Source organism: Triticum urartu, chromosome 2A, assembly GCF_056163025.1.
Source record: "Triticum urartu cultivar PI428250 chromosome 2A, HENAU_Tu73, whole genome shotgun sequence".
Lineage (NCBI taxonomy): Eukaryota > Viridiplantae > Streptophyta > Magnoliopsida > Poales > Poaceae > Triticum > Triticum urartu.
In genome coordinates, this window is record NC_141874.1 from 588,813,049 (window position 1) to 588,836,634 (window position 23,586).

Here is a 23,586-nt window from a genome sequence, read left to right on the forward strand (position 1 = left end):
GAAGTTCCGTTGCAAGATGATGATGACTCTATGGAAGTTCCGGTGCAAAGCAGAGTGCAAAGGGACCGGGAACGCGTGATCGTTGGTGCTGCAATAGTTGAAGGCATCAAGAAAAGAAGAAAGGTGGTAGCGGATGGGCATGAGAGCGAGGATGAGGAAAACAGGACTGGTCATACTATACTGCAATATTGTAGTGATGATGAGGAAAACAGGAGTGGGCATAGAGTTCCTTGTTTTCGTATCGACGACGATGAGTAGCGAAGGTAAATTTGGTCTCCTTGGTGATCTAATGCTATTTTGTCTCCTTGGTAGTTGTTGTTGATGTGATCCGGATGTAATTTTTGTACTACAAATCTCTCCAGGTACCAAAATGCATGAGACTGTGTAGTGATGGAGAGGCAGATGATGGTTGAAGATACAATGCAAAATGTTGTAGTTTTGGTGATGGAAGATACAATGCAAAATGAAGATGTTGTTTTGAATGAAGATGCAAAATGATGAACTGAAAATGTTGTTTTTAGAGCTGTTTTTTTAGTTTTGGTGATCATGTAGTTTTGGTTGTGATGTAAAAGATTGCAAAATGATGTTGTTTTTGGACTGAAGATGTTTTTTTGGTGAACTGAAGATGTTTTCAGAGCTGTTTTAACTGAATTTTTGGGCGCTCCATCAGACAGCCATCTGATCCCACGCGCGGCTCCATTTCATTGTGAGCAAAAAATATGCGCGAGCGGGGACTCGAACCCACGACCGTGTGCTCGTTTCACTGTGTTTCTACCACTGGGCTAGGAAGAGGCTACTGGTGTTCCACTCTATGCCATCTCTTTTCAAATCATCAAACCAGTCAAGTATCAAACCCAAACCTCGCTGACAAGTGGGCCATTTTGCTACTCTACCCGCTCGACCCTTTTCCCCCTGAGCTACCAAAAAATATTGGGCGAGCGGGGGCTCGAACCCATGACCTGCCGCTTATTCCACTGTTTTTCTACCACTGGGCTAGTTAGAGGCTGTTGGTTTTGTACTCCATGCCAACCCTTTTCAATATATCAAAACAGAACTCGCCGACAAGTGGACCCACTCTTTTCCCCACTCCTCATGTCCACTTGACCTGCTCCTCCTCTCCATTATCCAATCTACCCACTCCTCCTCTCCGCTGCCGACATCCCCTTCTCCTCCATCGACGGCGACGACCTCCCTGGCGACCCACTCCTCCATCAACGGCGACGGCCTCCTAAGGTATGAATCCGCCGAGTCCTTCCTGTTCCTCTTCCTATTGATTAGATTAGGGTTCCCCGGCGCATGCTGATTAGGGTTCCATTGTAGATAGATTAGTAGATCAAGAGGAGGCACCGTCCACGACACCGACAAGGCCAACAAGCTCAAGCAGTCGCCGTCCCCCCAGGTCCGTTCTGTTCCCCCCGTGTTCTTTGATTTGCTTTGTTTCCCCCATGTTCTTTGTCGACAAGGCCAACAAGGCCAACAAGCATGCTGATTTAGGAGTTACTTGTATTGTGCCTACGCGTGCGTCCCTACTGGAATTGTGGTATACTACATGGCTAATGGTCGTATTGTGCCTGCGCGTGCGTTCTATTGATTCCAACCCAACTGTCGAGCGATTGGACCATGTTCAGAGGGATTTTGTAGACTGAATTAGGCATTTAGGTTTAGGTCCCTTTTGGCCATGTGTACTGCACTACAAGTCATATGTTCAGTTGATGTGGTGCTACCTTGCTAGGTATGCTAGTTTCCCTGTGGTTCTCTTCACAGTGACGTAGAATTCATCAGAAAAAGAAAAGGCAGACCGATTTTGCAAGTGTATTAGTATTTTCCAAAAAAATTGTTTGTTTTTAAAATAAACATGTTTATATTTGTCTAAAAAGATGCAACGGCACACTGGAGCAGTTAAACTTGTAGGGGATCTAGCCTCCAGTGGCCTTTGGCTATATAAACCCTAGCAAAGCAAATTAAGCCAATAGCTCTGAATCTCTGAAATTCTAGTGTTAAATTCAGTTTTGTACATGACTATATCGGTGTCAAGCCAATAGCCTTCATGCGCATATCGACGACTATAAAGCTGTTCAGTTTTGTACATGACTGTATTGGGTAGGTGTGTTTAAATTGAGAATCTAGGGTTCAGTTCTTAAGTGCTGGGTTCTAACAAAATGTAGCACATGGGAAGATATGGTCCATTTATAGTAGATATGGTTCATTGTAGATATGGTCCATTTATAGTAGATATGATCCTGATGCTGTGTTTGCCATTTATAGTAGACATGGGCACATGGGAAGATATGGTCCATTGTAGATAGAGTAGTAGTATTCCAAATGTTCACAAGTGCATTGCTTTTTTTCTCACTTTTGCTATCATAAATATCCACAAGTGCATTGCTTTTCTCATTGTTATCACTCTTGCCATCATAAACTTGGTTCTGTTCCTATTTATGTCCAGTCCTGTTTATGGTAACTTGTTGTTTAATTACAATGCTGCTTTTCAGAGAAGTGAGATGGCTGGCTTGGAAGGTTTCGAGTTCTTCGAGATCATAATTGAGAAATCTTGCAGTAGGCAGGTATATTTATTATCACTCATTTCTTTATCATCACTCTGCTGTCTAGTGCTTGATTGCCACAATTAACCACTACTTGACCCTCGCTGCAGAGGCTGCCTGACAAGTTTGGGAAGATGCTCGCCGGTCGTGAGCCCCACAAAGTGAAGCTGCGGGAGGCCGGCAGCGGGCTTCACGGGCTGTGGGACGTGTTGGTTGAAGGAAATATGCCCTAGAGGCAATAATAAAGTTATTATTTATTTCCTTATATCATGATAAATGTTTATTATTCATGCTAGAACTGTATTAACCGGAAACATGATACATGTGTGAATACATAGACAAACAGAGTGTCACTAGTATGCCTCTACTTGACTAGCTCGTTGATCAAAGATGGTTATGTTTCCTAACCATAGACATGAGTTGTCATTTGATTAACGGGATCACATCATTAGGAGAATTATGTGATTGACTTGACCCATTCCGTTAGCTTAGCACTTGATCGTTTAGTTTGTTGCTATTGCTTTCTTCATGACTTATACATGTTCCTATGACTATGAGATTATGCAACTCCCGTTTACCGGAGGAACACTTTGTGTGCTACCAAACGTCACAACGTAACTGGGTGATTATAAAGGTGCTCTACAGGTGTCTCCAAAGGTACTTGTTGGGTTGGCGTATTTCGAGATTAGGATTTGTCACTCCGATTGTCGGAGAGGTATCTCTGGGCCCACTCGGTAATGCACATCACTATAAGCCTTGCAAGCATTGCAACTAATGAGTTAGTTGCGGGATGATGTATTATGGAACGAGTAAAGAGACTTGCCGGTAATGATATTGAACTAGGTATTGGGATACCAACGATCGAATCTCGGGCAAGTAACATACCGATGACAAAGGGAACAACGTATGTTGTTATGCGGTCTGACCGATAAAGATCTTTGTAGAATATGTAGGAGCCAATATGGGCTTCCAGGTCCCGCTATTGGTTATTGACCAGAGAGGTGTCTCGGTAATGTCTACATAGTTCTCGAACCCGTAGGGTCCGCACACTTAACGTTCGTTGACGATATAGTACTATATGAGTTATGTATGTTGATGACCGAATGTTGTTCGGAGTCCGAGATGAGATCACGGACATGACGAGGAACTCCGGAATGGTCCGGAGATAAAGTTTGATATATGGGATAGTAGTGTTTGATCTCCGGAAGGGGTTCCGGATGTTTCCCGAAATGTTTGGGCACGAGAACACTTTATCTGGGCCAAAGGGGAAAGCCCACGAGGCTTTTGGAAAGTGCAAAAGGAAGTTTTGCGGAGACCAGAGGCTAGACGCCAGGAACCCTGGCGTCTAGGGGGTAGACGCCGGGAACCCTGGCGTCTAGCCCTGGAGTCCGAGAAGGACTCTTGCCTTTCGGGTGAAACCGACTTTGAGGAGGCTTTTACTCCAAGTTTCGACCCCAGGGCTCAACATATAAATAGAGGGGTAGGGCTAGCACCAAAGACACATCAAGAAACACCAAGCCGTGTGCTGGCAACCCCGTCCCCTCTAGTTTATCCTACGTCATAGTTTTCGTAGTGCTTAGGCGAAGCCCTGCGGAGATTGTTCTTCACCAACACCGTCACCACGCCGTCGTGCTGCCGGAACTCATCTACTACTTCGCCCCTCTTACTGGATCGAGAAGGCGAGGACGTCACCGAGCCGAACATGTGCAGAACTCGAAGGTGTCGTGCTTTCGGTACTTGGGTCGGTCGGACGTGAAGACATACGACTACATCAACTGCGTTGATAAAACGCTTCCGCGAACGGTCTACGAGGGTACGTAGACAACACTCCCCCCTCTTGTTGCTATGTATCACCATGATCTTGCGTGTGCGTAGGAATTTTTTTGAAATTATGACGTTTCCCAACAGTGGCATCCGAGCCTAGGTTTTATGCGTTGATGTTGTGCACGAGTAGAACACAAGTGAGTTGTGGGCGATATAAGTCATACTGCTTACCAGCATGTCATACTTTGGTTCGGCGGTATTGTTGGATGAAGCGGCCCGGACCGACATTACGCATACGCTTACGTGAGACTGGTTCTACCGACGTGCTTTGCACACAGGTGGCTGGCGGGTGTCAGTTTCTCCAACTTTAGTTGAATCGAGTGTGGCTACGCCCGGTCCTTGTGAAGGTTAAAACAGCACCAACTTGACAAACTATCGTTGTGGTTTTGATGCGTAGGTAAGAACGGTTCTTGCTAAGCCCGTAGCAGCCACGTAAAACTTGCAACAACAAAGTAGAGGACGTCTAACTTGTTTTTGCAGGTCATGTTGTGATGTGATATGGTCAAGACATGATGCTAAATTTTATTGTATAAGATGATCATGTTTTGTGACCGAGTTATCGGCAACTGGCAGGAGCCATATGGTTGTCGCTTTATTGTATGCAATGCAATCGCGCTGTAATACTTTACTTTATCACTAAGTGGTAGCGATAGTCGTGGAAGCATAAGATTGGCGAGACGACAACGATGCTATGATGGAGATCAAGGTGTCGCGCCGGTGACGATGGTGATCATGACGGTACTTCGGAGATGGAGATCACAAGTACAAGATGATGATGGCCATATCATATCACTTATATTGATTGCATGTGATGTTTATCTTTTATGCATCTTATCTTGCTTTCATTGACGGTACCATTATAAGATGATCTCTCACTAAATTTCAAGATAAAAGTGTTCTCCCTAAGTATGCACCGTTGCCAAAGTTCATCGTGCCTAGACACCACGTGATGATCGGGTGTGATAAGCTCTACGTCCATCTACAACGGGTGCAAGCCAGTTTTGCACAGGCAGAATACTCAGGTTAAACTTGAAGAGCCTAGCATATGCAGATATGGCCTCGGAACACTGAGACCGAAAGGTCAAGCGTGAATCGTATAGTAGATATGATCAACATATTGATGTTCACCATTGAAAGCTACTCCATTTCACGTGATGATCGGTTATGGTTTAGTTGATTTGGATCACGTGATCACTTAGAATATTAGAGGGATGTCTTTCTAAGTGGGAGTTCTTAAGTAATATGATTAATTGAACTTAAATTTATCATGAACTTAGTCCTGGTAGTATTAGCATGTCTATGTTGTAGATCAATAGCTCGCGTTTAGCTCCCCTGTTTAATTTTGGATATGTTCCTACAGAAAACTAAGTTGAAAGATGTTAGTAGCAATGATGCGGATTGGATCCGTGATCTGAGGTTTATCCTCATTGCTGCACAGAAGAATTATGTCCTTAATGCACCGCTAGGTGACAAACCTATTGCAGGAGCAGATGCAGACGTCATGAACGTTTGGCTAGCTCAATATGATGACTACTTGATAGTTTAGTGCACCATGCTAAACAGCTTAGGATCGGGACTTCAAAAACATTTTGAACGTCATGGATCATATGGATGTTCTAGGAGTTGAAGTTAATATTTCAAGCAAATACCCGAGTTGAGAGATACCAACAAGTTCTATAGCTAAAAGATGGAGGAGAATAGCTCAAGCAGTGAGCATGTGTTCAGATTGTCTGGGTACTACAATCGCTTGAATCAAGTGGGAGTTAATCTTCCAGATAAAATAGTGATTGACAGAATTCTCTAGTCACCATCACCAAGTTAGTAGAACTTCATGATGAACTATAGTATGCAACGGATGATGAAAATGATTTCCGAGCTTTTCATGATGATGAAATCGATGAAGGTAGAAATCAAGAAAGAGCATCAAGTGATGATGATTAACAAGACCACTAGTTTCAAGAAAAGGGCAAAGGGAAAGAAAGGGAACTTCAAGAAGAACGGCAAGCAAGTTGCTACTCAAGTGAAGAAGCCCAAGTCTGGTCCTAAGCCTGAAACTAAGTGCTTCTACTGCAAAGGGACTGGTCAATGGAAGCGGAACTGCCCCAAGTATTTGGCGGATAAGAAGGATGGAAAGTGAACAAGGTATATTTGATATACAGGTTATTGATGTGTACTTTACTAGTGTTTATAGCAACCCCTCGGTATTTGATACTGGTTCAGTTGCTAAGAATAGTAACTCGAAATGGGAGTTGCAGAATGCACAGAGACTAGTTAAGGGTGAAGTGACGATGTGTATTGGAAATGGTTCCAAGATTGATATGGTCATCATCGTACACTCCCTATACTTTCGGGATTAGTGTTATACCTAAAATAAATGTTATTTAGTGTTTGCGTTGAGCATGAAAATGATTGGATCATGTTTATTGCAATACGGTTATTCATTTAAGTAAGAGAATAAATTGTTGTTCTGTTTACATGAATAAAACCTTATATGGTTACACACCCAATGAAAATGGTTCGTTGGATCTCGATCATAGTGATACACATATTCATAATCTTGAAACCAAAAGATGCAAAGTTAATAATGATGGTGCAACTTATTTGTGGCACTACCGTTTAGGTCATATTGGTGTAAAGCGCATGAAGAAACTCCATGCTGATGGAATTTTGGAATCACTTGATTATGAATCACTTGATGCTTGCGAACCATGCCTCATGGGCAAGATGACTAAAACTCTGTTCTTCGGAACAATGGAGCGAGCAACTGACTTATTGGAAATAATACATACTGATGTATGCGGTCTGATGAGTGTTGAGGCTCACGGCAAGTATCGTTATTTTCTGACCTTCATAGATGATTTGAGCAGATATGGGTATATCTACTTAATGAAACACAAGTATGAAACATTTGAAAAGTTCAAAGAATTTCAGAGTGAAGTGGAGAATCATCGTAACAAGAAAATAAAAGTTTCTACGATATGATCGCAGAGGTAAAATATTTGAGTTAAGAGTTTGGCCTTCAGTTAAAACAATGTGAAATAGTTTCACTACTCACGCCACCTGGAACACCACAGTGTAATGGTGTGTCCGAACATCATAACCGTACTTTATTAGATATGGTGCGATCTATGATGTCTCCTACCAATCTACCACTATCGTTTTGGGGTTATGCATTAAAGACGATTGCATTCACGTTAAATAGGGCACCATCTAAATCCGTTGAGACGACCCGTATGTACTATGGTTTGGCAAGAAACCTAAGCTGCCGTTTCTTAAAGTTTGGGGCTGCGATGCTTATATGAAAAAGTTTCATCCTGATAAGCTCAAACCCAAATCGGAGAAATGTGTCTTCATAGGATACCCAAAGGAGACTGTTGGGTACACCTTCTATCACAGATCCGAAGGCAAGACTTTTGTTGCTAAATTCGGAGTCTTTCTAGAGAAGAAGTTTCTCTCGAAAGAAGTGAGTGGGAGGAAAGTAGAACTTGATGAGGTAACTGTACCTGCTCCCTTATTGGAAAGTAGTTCATCACAGAAATCTGTTCCTGTAACTACTACACCAATTAGTGAGGAAGCTAATGATGAAGATCATGTAACTTCAGATCAAGTTACTACCGAAACCTCGTAGGTAAACCAGAGTGAGATCCGCACCAGAGTGGTACGGTAATCCTGTTCTGGAGGTCATGTTGCTTGACCATGACGAGCCTACGAACTATGAGGAAGCGATGATGAGCCCAGATTCCGCGAAATGGCTTGAGGCCATGAAACCTGAGATGAGATCCATGTATGAGAACAAAGTATGGACTTTGATTGACTTGCCCAATGATCGGCGAGCCATTGAGATTAAATGGATCTTCAAGAGGAAGATGGACGTTGATAGTAGTGTTACTATCTACAAAGCTAGAATTGTCGCAAAAAGGTTTTCGACAAGTTCAAGGTGTTGACTATGATGAGAGTTTCTCACTCGTATCTATGCTTAAGTCTATCCAAATCATGTTAGCTATTGCCGCATTTTATGAAATCTGGCAAATGGATAAACAAAACTGCATTCCTTAATAGGATTTATTAAAGAAGAGTTGTATATGATGCAACCAGAAGGTTTTGTCGATCCTAAAGGTACTAACAAAAATATGCAAGCTCCAGCGATCCATCTATGGACTGGTGCAATCATCTCGGAGTTGGAATATACGCTTTGATAAGTTGATCAAAGCATATAGTTTTATATATACTTGTGGTGAAGCCTGTATTTACAAGAAAGTGAGTGGGAACACTACAGCATTTCTGATAAGTATATGTATGACATATTGTTGATCGGAGATGGTGTAGAATTATTCTGCAAAGCATAAAGGAATGTTTGAAAGGAGTTTTTTCAAAGAAAGACCTCAATGAAGCTGCTTACATATTGAGCATCAAGATCTACAGAGATAGATCAAGACGCTTGATAAGTTTTTCAATGAGTACATACCTTGACAAGATTTTGAAGTAGTTCAAAATGGAACAGTCAAAGAAGGAGTTCTTGCCTGTGTTACAAGGTGTGAAGTTGAGTAAGACTCAAAACCCAACCATGGCAGAATATAGAGAGAGAATGGAAGTCATTCCCTATGCCTCAGCCATAGGTTCTATAAAGTATGCCATGTTGTGTACCAGACCTATTGTATACCCTACCCTGAGTTTGGCAAAGGAGTACAATAGTGATCTAGGAGTAGATCACTGGACATTGGTCAAAATTATCCTTAGTGGAATAAGGATATGTTTCTTGATTATGGAAGTGACAAAAGGTTCGTCGTAAAAGGTTACATCAATGCAAATTTTGACACTGATCCAGATGACTCTAAATCTCAATCTGGATACATATTGAAAGTGGGAGCAATTAGCTAGAGTAGCTCTGTGCAGAGAATTGTTGACATAGAAATTTGCAAAATACTTTCGGATCTAAATGTGGCAGACCCGTTGACTAAACTTCTCTCACAAGCAAAACATGATCACACCTCAGTACTCTTTGGGTATTAATCACATAGCGATGTGAACTAGATTATTGACTCTAGTAAACCCTTTGGGTGTTGGTCACATGTCGATGTGAACTATGGGTGTTAATCACATGATGATGTGAACTATTGGTATTAAATCACATGGCGATGTGAACTAGATTATTGACTCTAGTGCAAGTGGGAGACTGAAGGAAATATGCCCTAGAGGAAATAATAAAGTTATTATTTATTTCCTTATATCATGATAAATGTTTATTATTCATGCTAGAACTGTATTAACCGGAAACATAATACATGTGTGAATACATAGACAAACAGAGTGTCACTAGTATGCCTCTACTTGACTAGCTTGTTGATCAAAGATGGTTATGTTTCCTAACCATAGACATGAGTTGTCATTTGATTAACGGGATCACATCATTAGGAGAATGATGTGATTCACTTGACCCATTCCGTTAGCTTAGCACTTGATCGTTTAGTTTGTTGCTATTGCTTTCTTCATGACTTATACATGTTCCTATGACTATGAGATTATGCAACTCCCGTTTACCGGAGGAACACTTTGTGTGCTACCAAACGTCACAACGTAACTGGGTGATTATAAAGGTGCTCTACAGGTGTCTCCAAAGGTACTTGTTGGGTTGGCGTATTTCGAGATTAGGATTTGTCACTCCGATTGTCGGAGAGGTATCTCTTGGCCCACTCGGTAACGCGCATCACTATAAGCCTTGCAAGCATTGCAACTAATGAGTTAGTTGCGGGATGATGTATTACGAAACGAGTAAAGAGACTTTCCGATAACGAGATTGAACTAGATATTGAGATACCGACGATCGAATCTCGGGCAAGTAACATACCGATGACAAAGGGAACAACGTATGTTGTTATGCGGTCTGACCGATAAAGATCTCCGTAGAATACGTAGGAGCCAATATGGGCATCCAGGTCCCGCTATTGGCTATTGGCCAGAGAGGTGTCTTGGTCATGTCTACATAGTTCTCGAACCCATAGGGTCCGCACGCTTAACGTTCGTTGACGATATAGTCCTATATGAGTTATGTATGTTGATGACCGAATGTTGTTCGGAGTCCGAGATGAGATCGCGGACATGACGAGGAACTCTGGAATGGTCCGGATATAAAGTTTGATATATGGTATAGTAGTGTTTGATCTCCGGAAGGGTTCCGGAATTCACCGGAAGGGGTTCCGGATGTTTCCCGAAGTGTTTGGGCATGAGAACACTTTATCTGGGCCAAAGGGGAAAGCCCACGAGGCTTTTGGAAAGTGCAAAAGGAAGTTTTGCGGAGCCCAGAGGCTAGATGCCAGGAACCTTGGCGTCTAGGGGGTAGACGTCAGGAACCCTGGCATCTAGCCCTGGAGTCCGAGAAGGACTCTTGCCTTTCGGGTGAAACCGACTTTGAGGAGGCTTTTACTCCAAGTTTCGACCCCAGGGCTCAACATATAAATAGAGGGGTAGGGCTAGCACCAAAGACACATCAAGAAACACCAAGCCGTGTGCTGGCAACCCCGTCCCCTCTAGTTTATCCTCCGTCATAGTTTTCGTAGTGCTTAGGCGAAGCCCTACGGAGATTGTTCTTCACCAACACCGTCACCACGCCGTCGTGCTGCCGGAACTCATCTACTACTTCGCCCCTCTTGCTGGATCGAGAAGGCGAGGACGTCACCGAGCCGAACGTGTGAAGAACTCGGAGGTGCCGTGCTTTCGGTACTTGGATCGGTCGGACGTGAAGACGTACGACTACATCAACCGCGTTGATATAACGCTTCCGCGAACGGTCTACGAGGGTACGTAGACAACACTCTCCCCTCTCATTGCTATGTATCACCATGATCTTGCGTGTGCTTAGGAATTTTTTTTGAAATTACTACATTTCCCAACATTGGTGGTGTTCGATGGTGAAGGCCACATGTACCTAGGGCATGGCTGGGAGCATTTCGCCCGCGCCCATGAGCTACAGGTCGGGTACTTCCTTGTCCTCCGCTACAACGGCGACGCCATGTTCACCGTGAAGATGTTTGACAACACCATGTGCCACATGTACTACCAGCACGACGACGATGCCACTAAGCTCTCTGCCTCTCTTCTTCCTGTCCTTTTAGCTTCCTCTACCTGCACGACGACAACACCATGTTCACACTTTGTTGCATTTGGCCAGGCAATGGGAGCAGCAGCGGGGATGACGAGGAGCAGAGCGGGGATGATGAGGAGCAGCCTATTCTGGCTGACGACGACCATGCTATGATGGTGGCTGACGACGACCCTGCTATGGTGGTGGCGGATGACGACCTTGCTATGGTGGTGGCGGACGATGACCTTGCTATGGTAGTGGCGGACGACGACCTTGCTATGGTGGTGGCGGACGACGACCTCGCGATGGTGGTGGTGCCTGCAATCCCACAGCTTGGCGACAGGACCATGCCAATTGTGGTAGAGGAGTACATCCGCGTTGGGATTCGCCACTTTGAGCGCATCAGGTTGATGAAGGAGAAGAAGGAGGAGTGAAGATGTTAAGAAAATGAAGTGGCAATGTTAAGCATGTTAGGTTTAAGCTTGTTAGTGTAATCTGAACATGTCAATGTTAAGTATGTCAGATTTAATTTTGTGCATGCTCATGGATGTTGTATGACAGTGTCATCTAAACATGTCAATTTCTTAACAATGAATATTCAGTTTGGTAATTGATGGGAATTGAAATTTTTTCTGCATGCTCATGGATGAAAGATAAAATTATGGGTTTTTGTGCATGCTCATGTATGAAACAATATAAGTTTCATTTTTTGAATGCTAAAAATATGACTCAAACCCTAGCCACGGACGACCGTCGTGACGAAATCCGCCGGTTTTTGAAAACACCGTAAAAAATTCAAAAACCGTTTTTCATTTTTTGAATGCTAAAGACATGCGTTTTTCGTGAAGCGGCTACAAGGAGGGGCACCGTACCCCAAACAGCGCCATTCCATGTCTATCTCAAAGTAGACCCTATTTTACGGACGGTCGCCAAAAAGCAAGCATTTCCGACCCTCGTAGCTACTCCCGGCAATTCAGACTACCTTCGGCTGATTCAGCTGGAACCGACTGGAATTTGAACTGCGGGTCCTCCATAGCTTGCCCGTTATTTTCACTAAAAATGCTTTTTAGCTTCACAGGTAGGCATTTCATCAAAGAATCGACAACTGATTGGCACGACTCAAACCCTAGCCACGGACGGCCGCCGCGACATAATCGGCCGGTTTTTGAAAACATCGTAAAAAATTCAAAAAAATCAAAAAAATGGGAGACCTCCGCGTCACATCATCAAATGTGGCCTACCAACTAGCAAAAATACTAAACTTGCAATACCGGCGTTTTCTTGAAAAAGTGTTCTAAAAAACGACCTATCATGAACGAAGATTCATGGCTTTCAAGCCAAACTAGCAATGATATGGCCGCATCCGTTGAATAGTTTCTAATAATATGCCCAAATTTGGCGCATGCCTCCGTCTTGTGATGGCAAACAATGTTGCCAAAGCGAGGTTCCAACTTGTTTAACAAAAAAAACTGTTTTTCATTTTTTGAATGCTAAAGACATGCGTTTTTCGTGAAGCGGCTACAAGGAGGGTCACCCCAAATGGCGCCATTCCATGTCTATCTAAAAGTAGACCCTATTTTACGGACGGTCGCCAAAAAGCATGCATTTCCGACCCTCGTAGCTACTCCTGGAAATTCAGACCACCTTCGGTCGATTCAACTGGAACCGACTGGAATTTGAATTGCAGGTCCTCCATAGCTTGCCCGTTATTTTTGCCAAAAATCATTTTTAGCTTCACAGGTAGGCATTTCATCAAAGAATCGACAATAGATTGGCACGACTCAAACCCTAGCCACGGACGGCCGCCGCGACGAAATCGGCCGGTTTATGAAAACATCATAAAAAAATCAAAAAATGGGAGACCTCCGTGTAACATCATCAAATGTGGCCTACAGACTAGCAAAAATACTAAACTTGCAATACCGGTGTTTTCTTGAGCTATTCGGTATGATTTTAACCATGATTTCTACAAAGTTTACAAAAAACCCTGATTTTTTCTGCCTCCAAACCTCTAAAAACTGGTGAAAATTTCCCTCCCACCCCACCAAAATTTCCCTCCTAGCACCAAATTTTCCCTCCCACCCCACCAAAATTTCCCACCACTTCTCTACCACTACCAGGCGGGTCCCACCACTCCCTCTCCCACTAACACGCGGGATCCCCTCCCCTCCCAAAATTTCCCCATTCCCCTCCCCTTTCCCCGACGAACCCTAGCTTCTCCCTCCCCTGCTCCGCGCCACCCCGCCGCCCGTCCTCTGCTCCGCCTCTCCCCGACGAATCCCCACAACCCCCCCCCCCCACACACACAACCCTAGACACCCCTTCCCTGCTCCGTGCCGCCCCGCCGCCCCTCCCCTACTCCGCGCCTCCCCGACGACGAATCCCCCCCTCCCCTCTCCCCTCCATGACGGCGGCTACATCGACAACATCTACGGCTACATCGACCGCCCCGACGTCGTCGACGACGACTACATCGACGATGGCGACTACATCATCTACATCATCGACGATCGACGACGGCAGGTACGTTGTGTTGGGCAACGTTGCAGAAAACAAAAATTTTCCTACGGTTTCACCAAGATCCATCTATGAGTTCATCTAGCAACGAGTGATCGGATGCATCTACATACCTTTGTAGATCGCGAGCGGAAGTGTTCAAAGAACGGGGATGAGGTAGTCGTACACGACGTGATCCAAATCACCGGAGATCCTAGCGCCGAACGGACGGCACCTCCGCGTTCAAAACACATACGGTCAGTGTGACGTCTCCTCCTTCTTGATCCAGCAAGGGGGAAGGAGAGGTTGATGAAGATCCAGCAGCACGACGGCGTGGTGGTGGATGCAGGGCGTCACAGTAGCAGGGCTTCGCCGTATACTACGAGAGGAAGAGGTGTAGCAGGGGAGAGGGAGGCGCCAGGACTCAGGGTGCGGCTGCCCCCTCCCTCCCCTCATATATATAGGCTCCCCTAGGGGGGCGCCGGCCCTAGGAGATTAGATCTCCTAGGGGGGTGGCGGCCAGGGCTGGAGTGGCCCCCAAGGCAAGGTGGGGCGCCCCCCCACCCCTAGGGTTTCAACCCTAGGCGCATGGGGTGGGCCTAGGGGGGCGCACCAGCCCACTATGGGCTGGTTCCCCTCCCCACTTTGGCCCATGGGGCCCTCCGGGATGGGTGGCCCCACCCGGTGGACCCCCGGGACCCTTCCGGTGGTCCCGGTACAATACCGGTGACCCCGAAACTTGTCCCGATGGCCGAAACAGCACTTCCTATATATAATTCTTCACCTCCGGACTATTCTGAAACTCCTCGTGACGTCCGGGATCTCATCCGGGACTCCGAACAACATTCGGGTTACTGCATATACATATCTTCACAACCCTAGCGTCACCGAACCTTAAGTGTGTAGACCCTACGGGTTCGGGAGACATGTAGACATGACCGAGATCGCTCTCCGGTCAATAACCAACAGCGGGATCGGGATATCCATGTTGGCTCCCACATGCTCCTCGATGATCTCATCGGATGAACCACGATGTCGAGGATTCAAGCAACCCGTATGCAATTCCCTTTGTCAATCGATATGTTACTTGCCCGAGATTCGATCGTCGGTATCCCAATACCTTGTTCAATCTCGTTACCAGCAAGTCACTTTACTCGTACCGTAATGCATGATCCCGTGACCAGACACTTGGTCACTTTGAGCTCATATTGATGATGCATTACCGAGTGGGCCCAGTGAAACCTCTCCGTCATACGGAGTGACAAATCCCAGTCTTGATCCGTGTCAACCCGACAGACACTTTCGGAGATACTCGTAGTATACCTTTATTGTCACCTAGTTACGTTGTGACGTTTGGTACACCCAAAGCACTCCTACGGTATCCGGGAGTTACACGATCTCATGGTCTAAGGAAAGGATACTTGACATTGGTAAACTCTAGCAAACGAACTATACGATCTTGTGCTATGTTTAGGATTGGGTCTTGTCCATCACATCATTCTCCTAATGATGTGATCTCGTTATCAACGACATCCAATGTCCATAGTCAGGAAACCATGACTATCTGTTCATCAACAAGCTAGTCAACGAGAGGCTTACTAGGGACATGTTGGTGTCTATTATTCACACATGTATTACGATTTCCGGATAACACAATTATAGCATGAATAAATACAATTATCATGAACAAGGAAATATAATAATAATGCTTTTATTATTGCCTCTAGGGCATATTTCCAACAGTCTCCCACTTGCACTAGAGTCAATAATCTAGTTACATTGTGATGAATCGAACACCCATGGAATTCTGGTGTTGATCATGTTTTGCTCTAGGGAGAGGTTTAGTCAACGGATCTGCTACATTTAGGTCCGTATGTACTTTACAAATATCTATGTCTCCATCTTGAACATTTTCACGAATGGAGTTGAAGCGACGCTTGATGTGCCTTGTCTTCTTGTGAAACCTGGGCTCCTTGGCAAGTGCAATAGCTCCAGTGTTGTCACAGAAGAGTTTGATTGGCCCCGACGCATTGGGTATGACTCCTAGGTCAGTGATGAACTCCTTCACCCAAATTGCTTCATGCGCTGCCTCCGAGGCTGCCATGTACTCCGCTTCACATGTAGATCCCGCCACGACGCTCTGCTTGCAACTGCACCAGCTTACTGCTCCACCATTCAAAATATACACGTATCCGATTTGTGACTTTGAGTCATCCAGATCTGTGTCGAAGCTAGCGTCGACGTAACCCTTTACGACAAGCTCTTCGTCACCTCCATAAACGAGAAACATTTCCTTAGTCCTTTTCAGGTACTTCAGGATATTCTTGACCGCTGTCTAGTGTTCCTTGCCGGGATTACTTTGGTACCTTCCTACCAAACTTACAGCAAGGTTTACATCAGGTCTGGTACACAGCATGGCATACATAATAGAACCTATGGCTGAGGCATAGGGGATGACACTCATCTCTTCTATATCTTCTGCCGTGGTCGGACATTGAGTTGAGCTCAATTTCACACCTTGTAACACAGGTAAGAACCCCTTCTTAGTCTGATCCATATTGAACTTCTTCAATATCTTATCAAGGTATGTGCTTTGTGAAAGACCTATGAGGCGTCTCGATCTATCTCTATAGATCTTGATGCCTAATATATAAGCAGCTTCTCCAAGGTCCTTCATTGAAAAACTCTTATTCAAGTAGGCCTTAATGTTGTCCAAGAGTTCTATATCATTTCCCATCAAAAGTATGTCATCTACATATAATATGAGAAATGCTATAGAGCTCCCACTCACTTTCTTGTAAACGCAGGCTTCTCCGTAAGTCTGTGTAAACCCAAATGCTTTGATCATCTCATCAAAGCGAATGTTCCAACTCCGAGATGCTTGCACCAGCCCATAAATTGAGCGTTGGAGCTTGCACACCTTGTCAGCATTCTTAGGATCGACAAAACCTTCCGGCTGCATCATATACAATTCTACCTTAAGGAAACCATTAAGGAATGCCGTTTTGACGTCCATATGCCATATCTCATAATCGTAGAATGCGGCAATTGCTAACATGATTCGGACGGACTTTAGCTTTGCTACCGGTGAGAAAGTCTCATCATAGTCAACCCCTTGAACTTGTCGATAACCCTTAGCGACAAGTCGAGCTTTATAGATGGTCACATTACCATCCGCGTCTGTCTTCTTCTTAAAGATCCATTTATTTTCTATGGCTCGCCGCTCAACGGGCAAGTCAGTCAAAGTCCATACTTCATTTTCATACATGGATCCTATCTCGGATTTCATGGCTTCTAGCCATTTGTCGGAATCCGGGCCCGCCATCGCTTCTTCATAGTTCGAAGGTTCACCGTTGTCTAACAACATGATTTCCAAGACAGGGTTGCCGTACCACTCTGGTGCGGAACGTGTCCTCGTGGACCTACGAAGTTCAGTAGCAACTTGATCTGAAGTTTCATGATCATCATCATTAACTTCCTCTCTAGTCGGTGCAGGCACCTCAGGAACATTTCTTTGAGTTGCGCCATTTTCCGATTCAAGAGGTAATACTTCATCAAGTTCTACTTTCCTCCCACTTACTTCTTTCGAGAGAAACTCCTTCTCTAGAAAGGATCCATTCTTGGCAACAAAGATCTTGCCTTCGGATCTGAGGTAGAAGGTATACCCAATGGTTTCTTTAGGGTATCCTATGAAGACGCATTTTTCCGACTTGGGTTCGAGCTTTTCATGTTGAAGTTTCTTGACATAAGCATCGCATCCCCAAACTTTTAGAAACGACAGCTTAGGTTTCTTCCCAAACCATAATTCATACGGTGTCGTCTCAACGGATTTTGACGGAGCCCTATTTAAAGTGAATGCGGCAGTCTCTAAAGCATAGCCCCAAAAACATAGCGGTAAATCGGTAAGAGACATCATAGAACGCACCATATCTAATAGAGTGCGATTACGATGTTCGGACACACCATTACGCTGAGGTGTTCCAGGCGGCGTGAGTTGTGAAACTATTCCACATTTTCTTAAGTGTGTGCCAAATTCGTGACTCAAGTATTCTCCTCCATGATCTGATCGTAGAAACTTGATTTTTCTGTCACGTTGATTTTCAACCTCACTCTGAAATTCCTTGAACTTTTCAAAGGTCTCAGACTTGTGTTTCATTAAGTAGATATACCCATATCTACTCAAGTCATCAGTGAGGGTGAGAACATAACGATAGCCACCGCGAGCCTCAACACTCATTGGACCGCACACATCAGTATGTATGATTTCCAATAAGTTGGTTGCTCGCTCCATTGTTCCTGAGAACGGAGTCTTGGTCATATTACCCATGAGGCATGGCTCGCACGTGTCAACTGATTCATAATCAAGAGATTCTAAAAGTCCATCTGCATGGAGCTTCTTCATGCGTTTGACACCTATGTGACCAAGGCGGCGGTGCCACAAGTATGTGGGACTATCATTATCAATCTTACATCTTTTGGTATTCACACTATGAACATGTGTAGCATTACGCTCGAGATTCATTAAGAATAAACCATTCACCATCGGAGCATGACCATAAAACATATCTCTCATATAAATAGAACAACCATTATTCTCGGATTTAAATGAGTAGCCATCTCGAATTAAACGAGATCCCGATACAATGTTCATGCTCAAAGCTGGCACTAAATAACAATTATTGAGGTTTAAAACTAATCTCGTAGGTAAATGTAGAGGTAGCATGCCGACGGCGACCACATCGACCTCGGAACCATTCCCGACGCGCATCGTCACCTCGTCCTTCGCCAGTCTCCACTTATTCTGCAGCTCCTGCTTTGAGTTACAAATGTGAGCAACTGCACCGGTATCAAATACCCAAGAGCTACTACGAGTACTGGTAAGGTACACATCAATTACATGTATATCACATATACCTTTTGTTTTGTCGGCCTTCTTGTCCGCTAAGTATTTGGGGCAATTCCGCTTCCAGTGACCACTTCCCTTGCAATAAAAGCACTCAGTCTCGGGCTTGGGTCCATTCTTTGGCTTCTTCCCGGCAGCTTGCTTGCCAGGCGCGGCAACTTCCTTGCCGTCCTTCTTGAAGTTCTTTTTACCCTTGCCCTTCTTGAACTTAGTGGTTTTATTCACCATCAACACTTGATGTTCCTTCTTGACTTCTACCTCTGCTGATTTCAGCATAGCAAATACTTCAGGAATGGTCTTTTCCATCCCCTGCATATTGAAGTTCATCACAAAGCTCTTGTAGCTTGGTGGAAGCGACTGGAGGATTCTGTCAATGACCGCGTCATCCGGGAGATTGACTCCCAGCTGAGTCAAGCGGTTATGTAACCTAGACATAGTGAGTATGTGCTCACTGACAGAACTATTTTCCTCCATCTTACAGCTGAAGAATTTGTCGGAGACTTCATATCTCTCGACCCGGGCATGAGATTGGAAAACCATTTTCAGCTCTTCGAACATCTCATATGCTCCGTGTCTCTCAAAACGCTTTTGGAGCCCCGGCTCTAAGCTGTAAAGCATGCCGCACTGAACAAGGGAGTAGTCATCGGTACGTGCCTGCCAAGCGTTCATAACGTCTTGTTCTACAGGGAGAACAGGTGCATCACCCAGCGGTGCTTGTAGGACATAATCTTTCTTGGCAGCTATGAGGATGATCCTCAGGTTCCGGACCCAGTCCGTGTAGTTGCTGCCATCGTCTTTCAGCTTGGTTTTCTCTAGGAACGCGTTGAAGTTGAGGACTACATTGGCCATTTGATCTACAAGACATATTGTAAATATTTTAGACTAAGTTCATGATAATTAAGTTCATCTAATCAAATTATTCAATGAACTCCCACTTAGATAGACATCCCTCTTCTAGTCATCTAAGTATAACATGATCCGAGTCAACTAGGCCGTGTCCGATCATCACGTGAGACGGACTAATCAATGTCAGTGAACATCTTCATGTTGATCATATCTTCTATATGACTCATGCTCGACCTTTTGGTCTTCTGTGTTCCGAGGCCATGTATGTACATGCTAGGCTCGTCAAGTCAACCTAAGTGTTTGCATGTGTAAATCTGTCTTACACCCGTTGTATGTGAACGTTAGAATCTATCACACTCGATCATCACGTGGTGCTTCGAAACAACGAACTGTCGCAACGGTGCACAGTTAGGGGGAACACTTCTTGAAATTATTATGAGGGATCATCTTATTTACTACCGTCGTTCTAAGTAAACAAGATGCAAAAACATGATAAACATCACATGCAATCAAATAATAAACGTGACATGATATGGCCAATGTCACATAGCTCCTTTGATCTCCATCTTGGGGCTCCATGATCATCTTGTCACCGGCTTGACACCATGATCTCCATCATCATGATCTCCATCATCGTGTCTCCATGAAGTTGCTCGCCAACTATTACTTCTACTACTATGGCTAACGCGTTTAGCAATAAAGTAAAGTAATTTACATGGCGTTTCTCAATGACACGCAGGTCATACAAAAAATAAAGACAACTCCTATGGCTCCTGCCGGTTGTCATACTCATCGACATGCAAGTCGTGATTCCTATTACAATAGCATGAACATCTCATACATCACATATATATCGTTCATCATTCATCACAACTTTGGCCATATCATATCACGAAGCGCTTGCTGCAAAAACAAGTTAGATGTCCTCTAATTGTTGTTGCAAGTTTTACGTGGCTGAAATAGGGTTCTAGCAAGAACGTTTTCTTACCTACGTGAAAGCCACAACGTGATTTGTCAGCTTCTATTTACCCTTCATAAGGACCCTTTTCATCGAATCCGCTCCAACTAAAGTGGGAGAGACAGAAACCCGCCAGCCACCTTATGCAACTAGTGCATGTTAGTCGGTGGAACCGGTCTCACGTAAGCGTACGTGTAAGGTTGGTCCGGGCCGCTTCATCCCACAATACCGCTAAAGCAAGATAAGACTAGTAGCGGCAAGAAAGTTGACAACATCTACGCCCACAACAAATTGTGTTCTACTCGCGCAAGAAGAACTATGCATAGACCTAGCTCATGATGCCACTGTTGGGGAACGTTGCAGAAAACAAAAAATTTCCTACGGCTTCACCAAGATCCATCTATGAGTTCATCTAGCAACGAGTGATCGGATGCATCTACATACCTTTGTAGATCACGAGCGGAAGCGTTCAAAGAACGGGGATCAGGTAGTCGTACACGACGTGATCCAAATCACCGGAGATCCTAGCGCCGAACGGACGGCACCTCCGCGTTCAACACACGTACGGTCAGCGTGACGTCTCCTCCTTCTTGATCCAGCAAGGGGGAAGGAGAGGTTGATGAAGATCCAGCAGCACGACGGCGTGGTGGTGGATGCAGGGCGTCACAGTAGCAGGGCTTCGCCGTATACTACGAGAGGAAGGGGTGTAGCAGGGGAGAGGGAGGCGCCAGGACTCAGGGTGCGGCTGCCCCCTCCCTCCCCTCATATATATAGGCTCCCCTAGGGGGGCGCCAGCCCTAGGAGATTAGATCTCCTAGGGGGGTGGCGGCCAGGGCTGGAGTGGCCCCCAAGGCAAGGTGGGGCGCCCCCCCACCCCTAGGGTTTCAACCCTAGGCGCATGGGGTGGGCCTAGGGGGGCGCACCAGCCCACTATGGGCTGGTTCCCCTCCCCACTTTGGCCCATGGGGCCCTCCGGGATGGGTGGCCCCACCCGATGGACCCCCGGGACCCTTCCGGTGGTCCCGGTACAATACCGGTGACCCCGAAACTTGTCCCGATGGCCGAAACAGCACTTCCTATATATAATTCTTCACCTCTGGACTATTCCGAAACTCCTCGTGACGTCCGGGATCTCATCCGGGACTCCGAACAACATTCGGGTTACTGCATATACATATCTTCACAACCCTAGCGTCACCGAACCTTAAGTGTGTAGACCCTACGGGTTCGGGAGACATGTAGACATGACCGAGATCGCTCTCCGGTCAATAACCAACAGCGGGATCGGGATATCCATGTTGGCTCCCACATGCTCCTCGATGATCTCATCGGATGAACCACGATGTCAAGGATTCAAGCAGCCCCGTATGCAATTCCCTTTGTCAATCGATATGTTACTTGCCCGAGATTCGATCGTCGGTATCCCAATACCTTTTTCAATCTCGTTACCGGCAAGTCACTTTACTCGTACCGTAATGCATGATCCCGTGACCAGACACTTGGTCACTTTGAGCTCATATTGATGATGCATTACCGAGTGGGCCCAGTGAAACCTCTCTGTCATACGGAGTGACAAATCCCAGTCTTGATCCGTGTCAACCCGATAGACACTTTCGGAGATACCCGTAGTATACCTTTATTGTCACCCAGTTACGTTGTGACGTTTGGTACACCCAAAGCACTCCTACGGTATCCGGGAGTTACACGATCTCATGGTCTAAGGAAAGGATACTTGACATTGGTAAACTCTAGCAAACGAACTATACGATCTTGTGCTATGTTTAGGATTGGGTCTTGTCCATCACATCATTCTCCTAATGATGTGATCTCGTTATCAACGACATCCAATGTCCATAGTCAGGAAACCATGACTATCTGTTGATCAACAAGCTAGTCAACTAGAGGCTTACTAGGGACATGTTGGTGTCTATTATTCACACATGTATTAGGATTTCCGGATAACACAATTATAGCATGAATAAAGACAATTATCATGAACAAGGAAATATAATAATAATGCTTTTATTATTGCCTCTAGGGCATATTTCCAACACGTTGCTCTCCTCGATCCATCTCCCCTTGATGTTTAGATCTTCTAGGGTTCGGTAGATCCCCTCATGGGTTCTTCTAGGGTTCATGGGGATGGATCGACGCGGGTTAGGGTTAGGATTCATGGGGTTAGGGTTAGGGTATACGTTTCTCTCTGGTTCATGGGGTAGGATCGATGGGGATTCATGGGGATGATCTCCCTCTGGTTCATGGGGTTCATGGGGTTAGGGTTCATTGGTTTCATGGGGGTCTGAGTGCATGTTCTAAATTGCCTCCCTATGCATGATTTCAATTGTTTCTAAGAGTATGTGCATGTTCTCAGGGGTTAGCCTACACAAAGCCACTTACTTGCAATTGTTGTTGGTCTATATGGGTTGATATAGCAAATCATGCATGCCTATGAGAATGTCCATAATTTTTTTTCTGTTCCATTCTGATGAGAATGTGCTACTGCACATTGATTATGATGAGTAATATGATTTTGTATGGGGTTGGATTCATGGGGTTAGGGTTTTGTGGGGAGGTGGTTCTTTATTCTAGATTTTGTATGCTCTATTGGATTGTGCATCCCTGTCAATGACTCTGACATGGCCCGTGGCTTGATATTATTCTAGATTGTTGCTTGATGTTTTGCGTTGTCATGTGGATGCCCTGTGGCAGCTCATCCATGGCCTTGTTTGTCCTGCGGGTCATTGAGCAGCATCAGGAGGAGGAGCTCAAGCACGGCTACCACAACGCACCACCACAAAAGCAGGTTATTGTCCATCTCCATCTCCCTCTCCCTCTGCTGCCAATCCTGTTATTTGTTCTTGATTATGGTCACCACTAAATCTAAAGCTCTGTAGTTGTTTTTGCCATGCTATCTAGGGCTTGTAGGTTCCCATTAATG

General features: G+C 45.0%; 1 protein-coding gene across 1 annotated transcript; it reads left to right on the forward strand.

Moving 5' to 3' along the window:
• Positions 1 to 2,438: 2,438 nt before the first annotated feature.
• LOC147986090 (uncharacterized) lies at positions 2,439 to 11,879 on the forward strand. The gene is made up of 4 exons (XM_087539982.1): positions 2,439 to 2,564; positions 2,654 to 2,751; positions 11,256 to 11,440; positions 11,533 to 11,879. The coding sequence occupies exons 1-4, from the start codon at positions 2,439 to 2,441 to the stop codon at positions 11,877 to 11,879; spliced, it is 756 nt and encodes a 251-aa protein (XP_087396108.1).
• Positions 11,880 to 23,586: the final 11,707 nt, after the last annotated feature.

Coding starts and splice junctions, on each gene's coding strand:
- LOC147986090 (XM_087539982.1), top strand. CDS start 2,439: ATGTCCAGTCCTGTTTATGGTAACTTGTTGTTTAATTACAATGCTGCT. Junction 2,565..2,653: donor AGAAATCTTGCAGTAGGCAG/GTATATTTATTA, acceptor CCCTCGCTGCAG/AGGCTGCCTGACAAGTTTGG. Junction 11,441..11,532: donor CCAGCACGACGACGATGCCA/CTAAGCTCTCTG, acceptor GCATTTGGCCAG/GCAATGGGAGCAGCAGCGGG.